The sequence below is a fragment of the Sitophilus oryzae genome, unplaced genomic scaffold (genome assembly GCF_002938485.1).
Source record: "Sitophilus oryzae breed Bouriz unplaced genomic scaffold, Soryzae_2.0 scaffold_926_pilon_pilon, whole genome shotgun sequence".
Classification (NCBI taxonomy): Eukaryota; Metazoa; Arthropoda; class Insecta; order Coleoptera; family Curculionidae; genus Sitophilus; species Sitophilus oryzae.
The window spans coordinates 850,180-870,217 of NW_022147557.1; the positions used below are offsets into that span (position 1 = coordinate 850,180).

Genomic DNA, 20,038 nt, shown 5'->3' on the forward strand with positions numbered 1-20,038 from the left:
CCGCCGGACTTTGGATGCCTATGGATTTTTATCTTTGCGAAAGAATAAAGGTTCTTATCTTTAAATTGCCTGTATAATCTAGACAAGAATTATAACTACTTAGCGGTTATGTGAGGGTATCTTCCACCCCCACTGAGTCAATGAGTTAATGAATTCCGCGAGAAATCAAATCAATCAAAAACGGTTCCGTCTGTCCATAACACAAGACGGTCGACATGTGGAACACCTGTAGCAAAAACTTGATTTGCTATTAATTCTCGTTCGTCTTGGTTTGCTATTAATTTATATTCTTATTAAATATAGTTTAAATGTGTTAATGTTAAATATAGTTTACATTTTTATAAAATTTTAAATCTCTCATTGTAAATATCATTTTCGTTTTAATTGCTGCTCACAGCTACAATTTTTTCGCATTACAGACGGCGCAGTTCAAAACCTACTTATTCAAAGTGGACGAATTTTTAAAAACTCTATATCTCGAAGAGGAATCGAGCAAAATATCAAGTATGTTATATTTTTGGAAAGGTAATTTTAGGTTTCTTTCAATGAATTAAAGATATGCAGGATATCCCATATAAAAAATCAAATTTTCTGTTGATAATTCTTAAATTATTAATTTAAAAATAATTATACTTAAACCATTAAATTCTTCGTAAAAAGGTGCTTTGTAAATGTTTTCATAAAAATGCAAAATTTTCTATAGCAAAAAAGTTACAGCGATTTGTTAAAAATGCACATTTTTGAAAAACACCCCGTAACTCATAAACGGTAACAGATATCGACGTGCGGTTTTCACCATACCGCTCCAGATACCGAATTAGTTTTCGTCTATCTCCTGTAGAAAAGGGTGTTTTCCTTTAAAAGCGTCCAATTTGACCCACCCTGTACAGTGTGTTGAAATTCACACTTTCGATCAAAACGTAAATTGTACGGGAGGTAGGAAGTTAAATCACCGCAACCTTATAAATCCACTGTATCCTTCTATCTTGAGTTATCACTCGCCGTACAGTCTCAGGGCTTTGACAAAACCCAGTGTCTGAAACAGCTTCATAAATATTAATTCTTCATCTCCGCGATGGTACCAAAATTTGTGGCAAGAACGGTTGTCGGCTCGACGTACTCAATGACGAGGTTAGGTATTTCCTCATTGCCCCCACAAAATCTGCATTTGCCGTTGTTTTTTAGCTTCAATCTACTGAGGTGTTTATCGAGGAGACAGTATCCTGTTAAAAACTCCGTAAATATTAATAATAATAATAAATAACGCTTTACTGTACAAAAAGCCAAAATAGATTCATCGACAAAGCATTTACAAAACAAACAAAAGCACCAAAAAATATACAAATAATAAAAATTATCATACAATACAAACGAGAATACAAATCAATCCAAAAAATTTACATCATTAAAATTACAAATAAAACATATATGGACATTGCAGAACACAAAAAGGCGTATGAATAAAATTTTACAATAGGAAAAGTGTAAATGGTTAATGCAAGAGTTATAAAAATATTAAATATTAAATACTAGACTTTTAACCAGTGCCTGAGATGATCAAAATTTTAAAATTCACAATTGATCAAGATTAAACATCAACAAAAAAGTCGTTTACCGCATATAGAGCTCTCTCCAGTAAGTATGATTTAAGAGCTTAGCGAAATGCGGGAAAGAATGAAAGTGACTTGATATTCAAGGGCAGATGATTGTACATTTTTTTGGCATTGTACAGTATTGAGCCCTTAACTAGTCGAAGATTATATAAGAAGATATCCGATTATTCTTATTTTGATCAAGGAAAATCTTTGATTTCTCGGTGGTAATTTTTGAGAAATTTCCTGGAGTATTTTAGACCGTTGGATGATTCCTATTCCAGGTTACGGATGGCGTCTTCCATGTTCTTGAGGTCTACTTAAGTTTGATTCCATTTAGGAAGCAGGATGATTTCGGTCCAGTTAGTGAAGCGCTTGCTTCTACTAGCTACTACTACTCGCTCCTTTTTAGCTATAGTATAGTCAATCTGGCATCAAAAAAGGTCCCTAGACTCCCCATTAAATTACCCCCGCTCTCATACTGTGCCAGTCGTAAGCTGAAAAAACCGTAAAATAATGTCATAAACTTACATTTTAGTAATATGCTTCTCTTATAAACTTTTATGAAAAAAAATTTATATTTTTTCTCTAAAATCCGAAAATCAATAAATAATGCGCCGTATAGTAAGATGTATGTAGCATTTTACTACCCGTAGTCTAAGTGTTAGCGGGAGACTGCGTGCTAATAGGACGTTCCTTTACTAAAACACAACTTTGATTTGTAACTTTTTTAGGGACACCCTCTCCAACCCTATATAATTTTAAGAAATACTTCAATTTAACCTACATATGCTTACAAAATTTCGATTAAATATACAGGGTCCGGCAATAGTGCGTCGGGCATCTGTAGCTCCTAGAATAAAAAAACTTGAGAATTTTGTTTAAGTCCAAACCTAAAGTATGTACCAGGAGGTATTTCCGGAAAATATTTTAACTTCTATAGGGTGGATCAAAAAAGTGTGAGTGGATCTGGATGACTTACTTTAAATGGAACACCCTGTATATTATTGCATTTTTGGCTTCCTTTCAGATCACTTTACATAATCCTAAGATATGAGTAAATCTATTTCAATAGTTTCAGAGATATTAAAAAGTAAATCAAAAATATATATTTTTCAACCCTTCTTAAAAAAAATATTAAAAATATAAGAACTATTCTGAAATCAAAACTATATTAGATATTTACTTTAGATGGTCTGTTCTTACTTTGCTATAAATATGGTAATCGTAAATCATACAGGATTTTCAATATTTTACGCCAAACTTTCAAAAATATAAAATAATTTTAATTCGTTTTTTTTAAATTGAACACCCTGTATATTATTTTTTTATTTGAAGAAGAATTAAACAATGAACATTTTTTGTATTTAAAGTATTTCAAAATTTTTAATAATTTTTCGGATACACGCAGTATTATTTCATATGGCGCTTTCAATGGTAAAATACGAGGGAAAAATCATTGGGTGGCTTTGATAAAAATTTACTGTGGAAAATACAAAACCGGGAATATCTGCGAAACCGTTAAAGATTTTGAAATACTCCAAATGCAAAAAATGTTCATTTTTTAATTCTCCATCTATCGAAAAAATAATATACAGGGTGTCCCATTTAAAAAAACAAAGAAAAATTATTGTATATTTTAGAAAGTTTGGCGTAGAATTTTGAACATCCTGTATGATTTACGATTTCCATATTTAGAGCAAAGTAAGTACCAGACAATCTAAAGTAAATATCTAATACAGTTTTGATTTCAGGACAGTTCTTGTATTATTAATATTTTATTTTAAGAAAGGCTGAAAAATATATAATTTTTATTTATTTATTAATATCTCTGAAACTATTGAAATAGATTTACCCATATCTTAGGATTATGTAAAGTGATCTGAAAGGAAGCCAAAAATGCAATAATATACAGGGTGTTCCATTTAAAAAAAGTCATCCAGATCCACTCACACCTTTTTGAGCCACCGTATAGAAGTTAAAATATTTTCCGGAAATACATCCTGTTACATACTTTAGATCTGCACTTAAACAAAATTCTCAAGTTTTTTATTCTATGAGCTACAGATGCCCGACGCACTATTGCCGGACCCTGTATATCATTGTTCTCTTTACTGCCTATAAAAGGCGCCACCCTATATAGATAAAAATATTAGAATAATTTTTCTATTCGATAAATTTAGATAAAAATCTAAACACTTGTACTTTATTACAAAAGTAATTTAATCATTGTAACTTTTATTTTTACACGATTTATAGTTATTTTTTCTACTTGCAAATATTACTTTATACATGCTAATGCGAAAGTTTTAACGTATTTATACATATAAAAAATAAATTATTTTTGTAGATTTGCGTTGAAACTAATTCATTATGTTGATTTAATATTAAAAACGTTTATTTTTAATATTAAACCAACATAATGAAAATAAAATCAATATACCGGGTGCGTATGAAAAGTGGCTCGCCCCTGTAAAATTTTTATTCTTTCAGATAAAAAACGATATTTGTTATGTTAGTGTATGAAAAAAATTAGGATTGGTTAACGTAATCAATTGTTTTTGGTCACTTCTCTTTCACCGGAAACCGAAAATGACTACAACTTTTGATTTTTAATTGGTACTCTCGGTTTTTTTGCTTTATTCGATAGAAAATGGCACTCTGAATAGAATGACATGTCATATGTCAAGTTTTGACATTTTCTCGTATAGTTTATTTGAAATTGTAACATGCGGTTCATAACGATAATTTGACTCGAAATACCAAATATGTGGTACCAAATTGTTCGTAAAAAATGCTTTTTCCAAATATGCTAATGAGCCACCCGCGTTCTAATTGAAAAAATTGAGATACGATTAAAAATATGATTTGGGTATCGTTTAACCGGCCAGAACAAGACACGAAAAACATTAGACAATCAAGTCTACTTTTCCTAGGCTCCGTGATTAAAAATTTGTGTTTTTAATACAGCTATGGAACTCCGGATTGAAATTTAAAATATGATTTTTTTTTACAGGGAAAATGTCAAAAGTTGACATATGATGTGTCATTCTATTCACAGTATCATTTTCTATCAAATAAAGTAAAAAATTACCGAGGGCGCCATTTAACAATCAAAAGTTGTAGTAATTTCCGGTATAACAGTGGATCGAAAACAATTGGATACGTCAATCAATCCTAATTCATGTGATATTGTTACATACCAAATCTTGTTTTTCTTATCTGCCAAAATAAGATAAAGTTACAGGGGTGAGCAACGTTTGAGACGCACCCGGTATATAAAAATTATTATGGTGTAGAAATTATTTTAAAAAACTCACGTTATTTTCAATGTTCTATATCATAAATAATAAAGGTAAAATATATATTTATAGAGCGGCAACTATAGTCCTGAGGGAGAACAACTGTCACTTCTTGCGAGTTGACAAGGAGAACTTCAACCGTATCCTGAGGGACGTGGAGGCGAACACCGTCCGGTTGAAGGAGCACGGCAAGGACGTTCTAATATTAGAGAAAATTACGTCCAATACGAAACAAGTCTTCTCTTCGCACTTTAAGTAAGTATTAATTATTGTGTTGATAATTTACAGAGTCTGATATAATAGAAACTAAGATAGGTAATCTGGTACTGCTTCGTTTTAGTCCGAATTCATTATACGAGTATGTATAAAACATTGAACAAATACTCGCTCTATTCAATACATGTTATTTTACTGAGCGTATTGTACCGTAACGAAAATGGGCACTCAAGTCTAAGTACTTATCTACAAATACTTGCATATATTGCTATAATAATAAACTATACCTTATCTTGGCATAAAATACAATTTCTTTTTTTATTAAATTGTTTTGAACATATACATGGTCCGGCAACAATGCGCTAGACGTAGTAGCTCATAGAATAAAAAAAACTTCGGAATTTTTGTGCAAATTTAAAAAAAACCAAGGGATGTATTTTAGGAAAATATTTGAACTTCTGTAGGATAGCTCAAAAAAGTCTGAGTGGATCGGGATGATTTTTTTTAAATGGAACACCTTGCATATCATTGCATTTTTGGCTTCCTTCCAGATCACTTTACACAGTCCTAAGATATGAGTAAATATATTTCGATAATTTCAGAGATATTAATAAATAAATAAAAAATACCTAATTTTGAACTTTCCTTAAAAAAATTATTACAAATTCAAGAGCTGTCGTGAAATCAAAATAATAATTTTACATATTTACTTTAGATGATCTATACTTACTTTGCTATAAATATTGTAATCTTAAACCAAACAAAGTTTATAATTCTACGTCAAACTTTCTAAAATATTAAATAATTTTTCTTTTTTTTATGGAACACACTGTATATTATTTTCTATTAGATTGAAAGTTAAAACATGAATATTTTTGGTATTTGAAGTATTTAAAATTATTAATAGTTTTGCAGATACACGCAGTATAATTTCATATGGCTGCTTGAACGTTAAAAGACGAGAGGAATATCATTAGGTGACTTTGAAAAATATGAATTATAAAACTGCGAAATCTGCGAGATCGCTAAAAATTTTGAAACCAAACCAATACAAAAATGTTTATTTCTTAATTCTCCATCTGTTGAAAAATTAATATAGAGCGTTATTTAAAAAAAAAACGAAAAAAAAAATTTTATTTTAGAGAGTTTGGCGTAGAATTTTGAACATCCTCTATGATTTACAATTACCATATTGATAGCAAAGTGAGTACAGACCATCTAAAAATAAATACCTAATAGTTTCGATTTCAGGGTAGTTCTTCTATTTTTAATATTTTTTTTTGAAAAAGACTGAAAAATATATGTTTTATTTATTTATTAATATCTCTGAAACTACAGAAATATATTTACTCATATATTAGAATTATGTAAAGGGATCTGAAAGGAAGCCAATCAGTGCTGTCAGTGCCTAAAATGTGACAGTATGTCACTGATGGTAAAAGTCATTTTTCACTTTTAGCACTGGTGCTAAAAGTAAGTCACGTGATTTGCTTTTAACACTAAAGCAACTGAAATTACTCTAGCAACCATAAACTGCATAATTAATTTGATTTCAGAATGACATATTATGAATTATTCATTAACGTAAAAAGTAATAATACCGTGATATATACGAGCATAAACTTGTTTGTAGAAAAATAGTGTATGATATGTGTGCTAAAAGTGATTGTATTTTGTTCGAAGGGATGCGACACTCCGCCTTTGGCGTCGTATCCCAAGCTTCCTTTCTCACAAAATAAAATAACACTTTTAGCACTTATGTCATAAATAACTATATTTACCTCGATATCCGACATAATAACTGAAATAGAAAATGGTATTTTAATATTTAATTTAGACGCGCTATAAAATTTCCACAAAAACCGCATAATTTTTATTTAATTGCCCGGCGTGAAAGGAAAAACTACCCTACAATTTATTACCGTTCTTATTATCTTCCCCACAATTTATTTTTTAACCTCATCAAATTACCAGCACGAATTGCGTTAATTATGGACTTTTTATTTCACGACCGTATCATAAAAATAAAGTATTAAATTTACAGGGTTAAACAACCGTGTTTTTTCTATACGAAATAGTCATAATTTTACATTACATAATATGCAGTAAAGTTAATTTATCTACGTCAGTGAGTTAAGAAGCTCTTAACTCACGCATTTTGAGTGAGTTAACTCACGCATTTCCATTAGATTTCCACTCTTTGTTTAGATGACTACCAAAGAGAAAAAGATATTTTGTAAAACATTTATTTTGCACTAAATTGGAAAAATATGTTATGAGTACCTTTTCATTTCCATAGTTGTGTACTTTTTTTTTGGTGCACCATTGTTCATACTTAGAGTATGTATATTCATACTTCTGTTTCGATCTTGCCGGAAGCAATCCAGAAATGACTCTGAATGCCTCTTCTTCAATGTTAGAGGGAATACTTTCCTAATCGCTCATTTTTTAAACTGGTGACATCAATATTATTTGCTGTCAATAGCCATGCATGGTGTTATTTGAACGAAGGTATTAAGGTAATTGATTTTTAGGATAGGTATATAGTTAAGTACAATAATTTTTAAAATTCATTGTGTGTTTTTATAGTTAGACGTAGATAAAGTTAATTTAAGTACTTCCTCTAGGAAATGCGCGACCTTCCCGTTGGTGGGAAAGCTCCTGGTCGGGTGCAAGGGAAATTCTTTCTGGCACTTTACTGGGTTTAAGGAGCATCTCATTTTCTTGTTCCTGGCTGTAGTGTCGTGGCCCAGAAAGTGCACCAATACGCATAACGTAGCCGGATGAGACTACCCTGTGCGTAAAACCAGGTACCCTCTACTGTGTGTGGTCATGTATCACGGGCAAAGGGCAAGTCTTAGCTTAACCGCCAGAATCAAGAGGAGACAACTTCACCAAAAATCTAAATCCTATGATGGGGGGACCAGGTCAAACGGATGCATGGCTAGATAGAAGGCTTAGCCTCTACTGGTCATAACCTTTAACTATTCGCGTCTCCATTACTTCCATATGCGGGGCTCTGTAGAGTTGACCCACTAACCCTTGCAGTATAATTGACCTCAAACCGAAGGAGGCAATAGAGAAACTACAAATTTGGACATATATCCTCTAATATAGATTCGGGACAATACTGGTGTCAGGTCTAAGGTGAGACCAAGTTAAAGAGGTGGAGGAAATGGAGACAGATCATACAGTCTTTACCTCACGGGTACCTCAGCCGGAAACAAGCTCATCGACTGTGAAGCTGAGGCCGCAGTGCAAGCAAGTTACCTGGAGGGTAGTGGGTATCGAGGCGCCAAGCGACCCTCCAAGTAAGCCGCGAGGGATGTTTCCGTAACATGCGATTTTAACCAAACCAGCCGCAGTGCAATCCCCCACCATCTTAAGCCACAAAGCAACTCGCTAAGCGAGCCACTTGAGGATCAGTTGTGTTCGATATTTTCAGCCATGCGTAAAGTAGTTTTGGTCTAAAAACGGAGGAAGAATTGTGATGCAGAAGCGTTGTTCAGCAGAAATTGCTTCTCTGAAGTTTGTAGACGTCCTTTCTAATTTGTCTTAAACTTTATTAAGTAGAAAATCAAACGATTTTACACTCATACGTGCATAATTAAAAAAATTGTCAGGGTAATTTCGCATTTTCTTGTAAACTCGCAAAAATTCTCCATCATGGTCTCTATGCAAGTTATACTCATGCACTCACATCTTCTTATTTTCCATATTTACAGAGTTCACATAAGAATTGTCACAAAGCAGAAGCCTTCTGGCAAATTTTGAAAGGGGCATGATACTAAAGACACTCACGGGAGCTACAATTTGCAACTGAACTTGATTAGATTGGTTATTGTTTTAATAATTTTCCGTCCACTACTGCGTACAAGATATATGTACCCTCTACCCATTAACCTTCACCCTTTACCCGACAAGCTTCCCTCCACCTGTCTATAGTGCGGGCTTGGCTTGAAGGGCACGGATGGCTAAATCCCAACTGTGGAGGGGATATACCATCGTAGAAGGTAGATGCTCGTTCCTCGGAGGATTAACATCTGTTGTCAGAGGAGGATGGGAAATACGCTGCCCCGTCTAAAACAGATAGATCCCCATGTTATAGGCTGTATGATGAGCTATAGCTCAAGAAACGGAGATACAATAGATCTTTAAGGTCGCGGTGATTAACCCCCCACTCACTCATTCTACATTCTCTAATATAGAAAATCTAGGAACTAGTGGGGTTGCAGTCGGAAGGGTTTGGACTATAATTAATAAACTTTGTTAATGGTCAATCTTTCGGAATTTATTCATTCTATCTTCAGGGCATCAAGGGTGGTAAAAAAACACCTTCATTAAAAACTACATTAAAAAATAAGCTTGATAGATACATTGAAGACTCCAGAGTAAAATCATCACTGACCAGTCAACCACACTAAGGGATATCTTGGGGCGATTGAGTGGCCCGATTATTAATTAAAACATTGGAAATAATTGCGAGATCTTCGAGCACATTTCAGTTGCGTCTCAATCTAAGGCATGGAGGCCTAATTAGGCGGCTCAATCGCCCCCAGATAGCTCTTAGTGTGGTTGACTGGTCAGTAATGATTTTACTGTGGAGTCTTCAATGTATCTCTCAAGCTTATTTTTTAATGTAGTTTTTAATGAAGGTTTTTTACCACGTTGCTGTCCTGGGGAGGGAAAAAATAAATTCCGAAAGCTTGACCAATTAACTAATGGACTAGAATTAATACACACAAAGTGTATTAATTCTAGTAATTCTAGTCCAAACTAGTCCCTTTCGACTGCAACCCCGCTAGTTCCTAGATTTTCTTTCTCGCTAGGCAGTCGATACTACTGTCTGGTTCTCTAATATAAGTAGATTTTTAATTTAATGAAGAAGTTCGAAATTCGATAGTATAGTCAAATTTATTAAGTCACGTTTCACTTAAAATGCGAAGTCTTCTTTTACAGCATCCAGTTATTATATTGCATCTCATTCGAGTTCTCCTTAAAACTTGTTATGCATAGTCCCACGTGCTTATTCCGTATTTTTTAACCAGAAAATAAAATAAAATTTTAAAATTCACCGCACAATCCTGCTTTTTATGATACACACGTTCTATTTTATGTATTAATATTATTTGTTCGATTTTAATTTTGTACGTCATGCCTTAACATTAAGCTAAATATCCATATAAATCGAGTAGTTTATTTTAAATCAGTTTATTTTAGTTGATATGTAAATATATAAATTATAACTAGCTTATTATACATCAAGTTTGATAAATTTATTTCATTACATTCGAAGTTTTCGTAAATGGAAATCCTACATTTTTATTCAATATTTTTGAACGGCATATAAAAATATAACATGTTATTTTATTTACATTTTATAGAATTAATTTAATTTTATTGCACATTGAGAAAACGATTTTTTATTTTTCCCTCTGTAAATTTAAAAACTTAAAATTAATACTTTGCCAACCTAGAAATTAAATTACGATATATTTCATATTTTCATTATCGTCATATGTTTTTATAGCAATTTTTGACATCAAACGAAAATAGAAATTTTATTAAAATTCAATATGCAATGCCACTTTACACATTTGCTATAAAATTGGATTTCATTTTTAGCCATTTGGCTTTTACGTCGATATAAAAAAAAGGTTTTTTAATTTTTATATTATTAATTAAATTTAATTTGAATGGAATTATAGCATAATTATTAATATTTGACAATTAAAAGCAATTAAAAATGATAGAATAGTATTTTAGAAATAGATAATATACCCCAGTCAAATTATTTAAAAAAGGCCCATCGGTGGATTCCCACAGTTTTGAAAATGGTTTTCAATAATTCATCTAGACTTGGGCTAATATGTGTCAAAAGTCCCCGAAGATAGACAATGAGCTCGAAGAGTAGGGAGGAGTTAAATTTAAATTTTTTCACTCTTTTTTGCTTATATCTCGGAAACAATGACATCTACCGAAAAACGTTGTATATGTAAAAATAAAGCTGAAAATTCTCTATAAAAATGATTCTATACATTTTTGTTTGCAGACTTATGGTTTCCGAACTATGCCCCTCATAAATTTGGATACTACTCGTTAATCAAATCCATACAAACACATTTCTTTTTATTGCACGTTTTCCGTTCAAATAGTGTTCAAGAAGTACGATATCATGATTTTTTAAGTATTAAGCATAGCTTTTAGTATATACTGTGATTTTATAAATTTTAGACTTAATGGGTTCACATAAATCACATCTTGATTGCGCAAATTATTTGTTAACATGGATAATGATTTCTGTTCATTTATTCTGTTTTATATTTTTGTGTAATTAAAAGAATCAAAACCGACATTAAGTATGTACTTAATATAGTAAAGGAAAAAAAATAAATAATAATACATTTATAAAATAATCGTAAATTATTATGTTTCTGGATAAATTTTTGTGTCGGAAATAAGAAATACTTTCATAAAATTCAAAAGTCTTATAATGAAAATTAAAGAACCTTATCTTCAATAACAAAAAAAAATTGTAATTTAAATTTTATAATATATTATACGATATTGTACAATATTAAAAAATAATTTGAAATATCTACTAAATTAAAAAAGTAAACGATACTAAGCTACGATTATAAATAGTAAATTAGAATCTTTTTTTATTGAATACAAATTACTTGTCTAAAACGGATAATGCAGAATAATATAGATAATTGTAAAGTATGGGGACTCATGTTATATGTATGTAGATAACATTATTGTATTCAATTATTGTAGGTTGCGAAGATTCAGAAATCACACTTTCATATGCGCTTTTCAGACTATTTGAAATTCTGCGAGGGAAGACTGATACTATCTTATTTTGGCGAAATTAATTGGGTAGTGCAGATACGTAAATATTACACTTACGTTAACTGTACCTACAGGAAAAAGTCATGTAGAATATCATAGCAATATAAAACCTCAAAGAACCAGACCTCAAATTCTTCGTGCTACTTTAACATTAGAAAAATCTACTGCAGGCGGGGATAGAAATCTTCAACTCTGAGCAATCATGGACCATAAACCATGATTCTTGATTTTTGTATAATTTGCAGCTGCAATTGATACAATATTTGCAAGCTGTGATATTTTTTTCCCGTAAAGCAGACATGCGTTAATCTTTAACTTGCAGTTATTATTAAGTCCTGTATGCACTAGTGCTCTCCAACGGAAGACAAAAAGTCACGATGCAATGAATATTTAAAAGATATCATAAGGACCCCTTAATATTACCATTATTAATTTTGAAAGGTTAAATTTAGACTTTAATTGGATTTTAAATGCGAAAATACAGTAGTCCTAACAGGTTAAACCTACGAGAAAAATGCATTTAACCAACTTTTGTCAGCTTTATTTTTATATATAGAGCGTTTTTCGGCAGATGTCATAGTTTCCGAGATATAAGCAAAAAAGTGAAAAGATTGACATTTAACTCATCCCCACTCCTCGAACTGATCGTCTATCTTTGACACTTTTGACACATATCAACCCAAGTCTAGAGAAATCATTTAAAACCATTTTCAAAACTGTGGGATTTTTTTCCACCGATTTTTCTAATTTAACTGGGCTAATACGAAAATTTCAGTTTCCGCTTTTATTTTTTTTAAGTTGAATAGTAGGAGTTTCTAATAATCCGTCCTATATATTTGAAAATATTGAATCAAACTTAACGCACTCCCCGACATATATAAAAGTGATCGTGCCTTTTCCAGTTTCAAACGTCAGACGTTAGCACATGAATACGATCTAATATCCGACGCATTAAAGAAGAACACAGCAATGCAGCAGAGCAACAAGAAAAAGGGATTTTTTTTCTTCTTAAGCATAGCGAATAATGGGATTGACAATTCCGGATTATTTTTCTAAATAATTCAGACGATTTAGGATAATAAAAATAAATCGTAATAACAATGCGGGGATTAGATTAATCCGCATTCTCTTGAAATGTAGAAATTCCAGAATAAATCTAGTAGTCTAATTTATATATGGGTACGGGATTAAGTCTAATCTGTAGTTATACTAGTTATCGATAACAATTAGATTAAAATTATTCGATTTATTTCAAAACTATAATCGTTATGAACATATTACATGAGTAAACAGACATAAATAAGACCCAATAAATATACAGAGTTGTTCACCCTATTTGACACGGAGTATTGTAGCCAAATGATTAGATTTTTAGAAATTTATAATTTGTGAGTGGTTTGTTGGAAGACTACTAGAGCTAGAATTTAAAATTGTTTTCAAAAGGTATAGAGTGTCCCAGATAATGAAAAAATACCACAGTAGGTATTTTTTTAAATAGAGTGTATATTATTACATTTTTAGTTTCTACCATTAAAATAGAGGTAAATTTGATTAAGGTTTACCGCACTATAACCTTACAGTTTTTGAAATAGTTACCACCATTTACATTATAATAATTCATAATTAAACTAACATAATATGCTATAACGATGGTTAATACAAAATATGTTGCAAATGAAAGGGGAGCTTTGGACTTTTTTTATTGAACACTATTTTATATTGAACATGGCAGCTAATAAATAGCATTACAGTAAATTAATGAGTCTTAGTACTTTTATATAATTTTGAGATGTGATTACAAGACAATTCAACATTTTAATCTGAGACCCATTATTAGCGTAACTAGCAACTCACCCTGGGGGGGACCTAGGGTTGGTCCTAGGGGGGCGGTGCTAAGGATTTTGTATTTTTGAAAAGGAAATAATCATATCATTAAAAATAAATAAACAAAAGATGTTATCGTGGGGGCTATAATAAAAAAGAAGAACGAAATTCTTGGGTAGACCTACAGTAAGGTTAGCCATAGAAACATGGCTAAAATACGACTACCCGTAGACACTTAGTGTTTCTGCCTTCCCGCTTCATCAATACGAGAGGAATCAGCAACGATGAACTAGCGATCCTGAAAAAAGAAAAAGGGAAGCAGTCGAAGCACAAGGCACCATTTGCAACATGGTTAAGCAGTAGCTCACAATTCGCAAGCGTTACTACCGAAAAAACGCTGCGGAGGTACTCCAACATACTTAGCCGCTATCACCTTGACCCAGAGAAAACAATAAACAAAAGATGTTATCGTGGGGACTATAATAAAAAATCGTTAACTAAACAAAAATAGGAAAAGTCAATTTTACTATATCGCACGCAAATAAAAATTAATAGTTAGCCAAGACCCCTCGCTCAGTCAAAAACCAAAATTTCTCTGGGTTGCGCAGCAGTATCTGGGGGGCTGCACCTCTGGGAACCACTGCATTAACGCCAATGCTGAGATCTCAAGTTTTCAACTTTTATCTGAAGGATTTTTAGCAAAATAAAAAAACCTAATATGTATGTAAAGAGTTTTAAACTCCTTAGAGGGACCGTTCTAACTCGTTTGAACTCTGAAAAAAATATTATTGACCATGTTGACTTAAAATCTAAATAAAGACTACCAAACTACAGCAAAAATAAAGAAAAAAAATTGCTTATAAACAAATATTGCCACATATAATCTACCTATCATATGACCTATCATATATATACCTATCATTTTATTAGCACACTACATACAGTTTGTTTGTTTATATAGAATACTTGTTGTATGTGAATCGTAAATTTATGTAGTTTTATGAGTGTAGTGTATTTTACTATTTATTGTGGTTGTAGTTTGCGCGTGTGCAGTGTGCCACACCTATAGACATCGGTGCTGGGCACGGCTCACTTCTACTCTATCCTTCAATAAAGCTATATTAAAATTATTAGTGTATTGATTATAATATTTGTAATTAAAGTGGTTAAAGTACATATAACGTACACTACATAATTGGCGACGAGGATTTTGGTAAAGTGAAGCAGCATGGCCGAAGCAAATATTGGACACTTACGTGAGTTTTATTTAAAAAATTCGGACTGGTCGATATTCAAAGCCCGACTAGAGAATTATTTTGCGGCCAATGATATTAAACGGGCCACTCAGGAGTCGAAAATGAAAGCAATTTTATTAAATTGTTTAGACCAAGATGCCTATAAACTAATTTTTGATTTGGTTAGTCCGGAAAAACCAGAAGAAAAGTCATATGAACAGTTGATACAAGTGTTTAACGAGCATTTTAAGTGCCAGCAATCGCCGTTCGCCGCACGTTTTTTGTTTTATTCGTCAAGAAAAGAAGATGGCGAAACTGTTGCACAGTGGGCGGCTAGATTAAGAGGATTAGCAGTGGGATGTGAGTTTGGAGCAGAGTTAAAAGTGTGCCTCAGAGACAAATTTCTTTTCGGATTTGGAAAAGGGCCTGTTTTGGATCGTTTAATGGAAGAAAAAATGAACGTTACATTTGAAAAAATGGTGGAAATAGCGTTATCCAAGATGGCAGCCAAGGACATGCAGGAAGCCACTGTCAAAATTGAGCCTGTCAACTAACTAGAGGGCAGAAGAGGAACTTCCGGCTCAAAATATCATAGCAGTCAAGGACGTAGTCAACTGTCAAGAAGGGAAGCAAACAATAACATGATCTGCGACATTTGCGGAAGGAAAAACCATACTAAAGATAAGTGTTTTCACAAAAATTCAATATGTTTAAATTGTAGAAAGGCAGGGCATTTAGCAGTTATGTGTGATCGTAGAAAAAATTTTCAGAAAAATAAAGTAAATCATAATTTTATTAAAGAAAACAATGTAAACAGTGATGATGAAAATAGTTTAGACGAAATTCCTTTGTTTACTATATATAATAAAAAATTATTTGCTTTGGAGAAGTGTGCTACAAAAAACACAAACATATCAGATAAAGATTTAAATTATTGTTTGCCAAAAACAGGGAACTCGACCATTTTTAAAATAGATTCATTTTTTATTGATATTTTGGTCGAAAATGTTCCAATTAAATTTCAGATAGATACTGGTAGTGGAATATCTTGTTTTTCTTTAGATTTTTATTTAAATAATTTTAAAGAACAAAGAATATTGCCGTCAAATAAATGTTTTATTGTTTACAATGGAAATAAATTTCAACCTGAAGGATATTTAAATCTAAAAATAGAATACAAAGGCATCAAAAAGATTATACAATTTTTTGTGATAAAAGATGGAGGCCCACCTATACTTGGCAGAGATTTTTTAAATTTATTTGAAGTAAACTCTAAAATAAAAAAAAAACTCTATTGAAAATTTAGTTAGCCAATATAGTGAAGTTTTTTCAGATGGTTTAGGTTTATTTAACAAAGATGTTGAAAAAATGTATATAAAAAATAATCTAGTGCCAAAATTTTTTAACGCCAGAACAATTCCTTTTGCTATTAAAGACAAGGTTGAAGCCGAAATTAATAGACTTAAATTTTTGGGTGTTATTTCGCCAGTAGAGTACAGTCGCTGGGCTACTCCCATAGTCCCGGTATTCAAGAAGAATGGCGATATTAGAATATGTGGAGATTTCAAAGTTACTCTCAATCCTGTTATTGAAGTAGATCAACACCCAATGCCCACTATCGAACAACTTTTCAGCAGACTTCACGGAGGGGGAGAGTATAGCAAGTTAGATTTATCGCAAGCTTTTCAGCAAATAGAAGTCGACGATGATAGCAAAGACCTTTTAACAATATCAACACATTTGGGATTATTTAGGTATAATCGCTTAACTTTCGGTGTAGCTTGTGCACCAGCAAAATTTCAAAAAATAATGGATTCCCTATTTGTTTCAATTAAGGGGGTGGCAGTATTTCAGGATGATATTTTAATAACGGGCAAAAATAAATCAGAACATTTTAAAAATCTACAAACCGTGTTAAGCGTTTTACAAAGGGTAGGTTTAAAGGTAAATTATAAGTTTAGAACGTTTATGTTTATTTAGATTTAGATAGAGGTACCTTATGTAACTCTTATTTATAAGAATATTTTTTAGTTTTTAGGGGGAAGATAATGTAGTGTATTTTATTATTTGTTGTGGTTGTAGTTTGCGCGTGTGCAGTGTGCCACACCTATAGACATCGGTGCTGGGCACGGCTCACTTCTACTCTATCCTTCAATAAAGCTATATTAAAATTATTAGTGTATTGATTATAATATTTGTAATTAAAGTGGTTAAAGTACATATAACGTACACTACAATGAGAAAAACTTGTCTCTTTTATTTCTATGCTTCAATTATTTAGAAATAAATTCTCTGCTCTAAGTCTCAATAAATAGTACGTATGTACGTTCTATTTCTAAACATTAAACCATATTTTAACCATATTTAAGTCTGCGGAATGCAAACGAGCCGATATTAAAGACGTAATAATCCGCCGCAATAAACAAGAACGGAAGCGAGGATGCACAGGAGAATTTGTAGGATATTTTCCCGTTCTCTTTCGCCTTTGTTTTTCCTTTCTCGGTCTTTAGGTCATCGTCGAGCGGGGTATTTTTCCGCCGGCTGAATCGGCAAGTAGGAAACGGGGAATAATTAACCTCAAATTAAATGAGACCAAGGGAGAGATAAACGGACAGAGAGGGACAGATAAAAGTAAGCCGACTGAAATTTAAAACGCTTTATACCCCAGTCAAAATAAACAAAAAAAGGGGGTTAAATAACAATAATTCGCATAGAGCTGAAAATTGGTACAGGTCATAAATACACTATTATAAATGATATCTGAAAAATCCCCACCCCTCCCACGTCTGCTAAAAAAAATATACCAGGGCAAAGATCAAAAATATGTTTTTTTGCTTTTTAGATATTCGTTGTATGTGAATCGTAAGTACCTTAAAGCAACAGTACCTTAAACAATGTTGTGGACCATTAAATTTTCTACAATAATGGTTCTTATACTTTTTTCTTACGATATGGCGATTTAAAAACTCGCATTTTTCATAATATGCACATCTTTCCGCACCACCTGTGAGGTAGTGTAATTTTTTTTAATGTGGTTTCCCCTGTCACCCCTGTAGGCCTAGTCCACGATCTATTGTGGTTACGTTTTATTGCACATTATACTATTAATTTTAAAAAACGGTGCTCTTGGCAATTATTATAGTCGAACGGATTAAAGTTGATTTTGGAAATATTTGGAATATCTGGAAATCCATCTATGACATATAATGATTATAGTCGAACGGATTATTGTTGATTTTGAGATGATGCAAATGATACTTCACACACAGTAATGTCTGCACAGACGTATTCAAAAAGATTGACTCTTCTCCACAAGTCATCGTCATAAGTGGAATTCGCTTGCTTCTAGCTATATATGGTGGTCCAAAAAAAATGATTCTATAGACAAGTATAGATATTTAAGTTTTATGAAAAATACTCGGAACAATAAAATGGTACAACTTTCTTGTCTTACTCCAACATCTGCTTCTGCCTGTCAACACTTATATCGTGTATATTATCAAGCTCAATTGTGGCTAGGAAATCAACTGAACCCAGAAGACTGGGGTTGGAAATTTATAGATAATACTTTGGAGCTGATAAAACTTTACTTCCACCTGCTCCAGAAAAACTACTTAACACAATTTCTTGCAATTGCAAAAAGGGTTGTAGCGCAAACTGTTGCTGTAAAAGAGTCACCAATACATTACATTACACAGTACACCAATATGCACTAATTGTCAAGGTCAGTCTTGCTCCAATATTGACTTAAATACAGATGAGGATTTTGATGAGGAGACAACTGATGCATCTGTCATAGATGGATTTCCAGATATTCCAAATATTTCCAAAATCAACTATAATCCGTTCGACTATAATAACTACCAAGAGCACCGTTTTTTAAAATTAATAGTATAACGTGTAATAAAACTTAACCACAATAGATCGTGGGCTAGGCCTACAGGGGAAACCACGTTAAAAAAACGCGCCAAGTACACTACTTCACAGGTGGTGCGGAAATGTGTGCATATTAATCAAAAATACGAGTTTTTCAACTTTTGAAATCGGCATATCTCAGGAATAGTGGTTCGTAAGAAAAAAGTATAAGAACCACTATTGTAGAAAATTTAATGGTCTCCAACATTTGTTAAGGTACTTTTGCGATAACGCTTACCGTTTAGACGAAAAAAGAAAAAAAAACATATTTTTCACTTTTGACCTTGAATATTTTTTTAGCAGACGTGGGTCAAGGTCAAGGGAATTTTCCAGATATCATTTATAATAGTGTATTTAAGACATGTACCAATTTTCAGCTCTATGCGAATTATTGTTAATTGAAATGTCTATTTTGACTGGGGTATTAGGACTGTCCGTGTTATTGAAATGGTTGGCAAGTTTAAGGTTATTTCTAAAAATTAATCGGTTAATTTTTAATAGGTATAATCCGTAAAATTCAAACTTTTATATGAATGTTTTATGATAGTTTTACTAGCGCGATAAAAGTTTTAAATAAAAGTAATTGGAATTTGTTTTAGATTACATTTTCGTTTTTAACGTGCACTCACCGCGGTAACGCGATAACGACACGATAAAACGGGCATCTTAAAATTTTCATGTATTTTAAAGTTTTATATATTTTTTGTTATAGTGAACCGATTTTGATGATTTTTTAAGCTATTTGTAGCTAAAGTACTTGATAAAGTATCTCTTTTTAAATTAAAAATGAAAGTTCCTATCTGTCAATTATACGAGGGAATACAAAATGATGTTATTTTGGTGAAAGTTTGGAATATCCTGTTTGATATTTTAAAAAAGCAAGGAATTTGGATATAATTTTATCATCTAGATGCACAAAAATTCTTACTGAATTTTAATAAAATAGTATATTTAACAAATTAAGTTAGGATGCAAATACCGTATGATCGAAAAAAACGGTGTCCAGTTGGCTAGAAAATGACGATCGATGATATTTCCCATCAAAATTTACATATAAAATTACAGCGTTCTTCAATTCATAGCCAATATGCATCATACT

The 20,038-nt window shown here is 32.1% G+C and overlaps 1 protein-coding gene across 4 annotated transcripts in view; it reads left to right on the forward strand.

Moving 5' to 3' along the window:
• LOC115890798 (rap guanine nucleotide exchange factor 4) overlaps nucleotides 1-20,038 on the forward strand; it is a 691,873-nt gene that overhangs the window by 510,759 nt on the left and 161,076 nt on the right. For all 4 annotated transcript variants that reach the window (XM_030911141.1, XM_030911143.1, XM_030911142.1 and 1 more), the window contains one exon: nucleotides 4,967-5,149. In XM_030911141.1, the coding sequence (XP_030767001.1) occupies nucleotides 4,967-5,149 (183 nt within the window). The remainder of the gene's footprint in view (nucleotides 1-4,966; nucleotides 5,150-20,038) is intronic.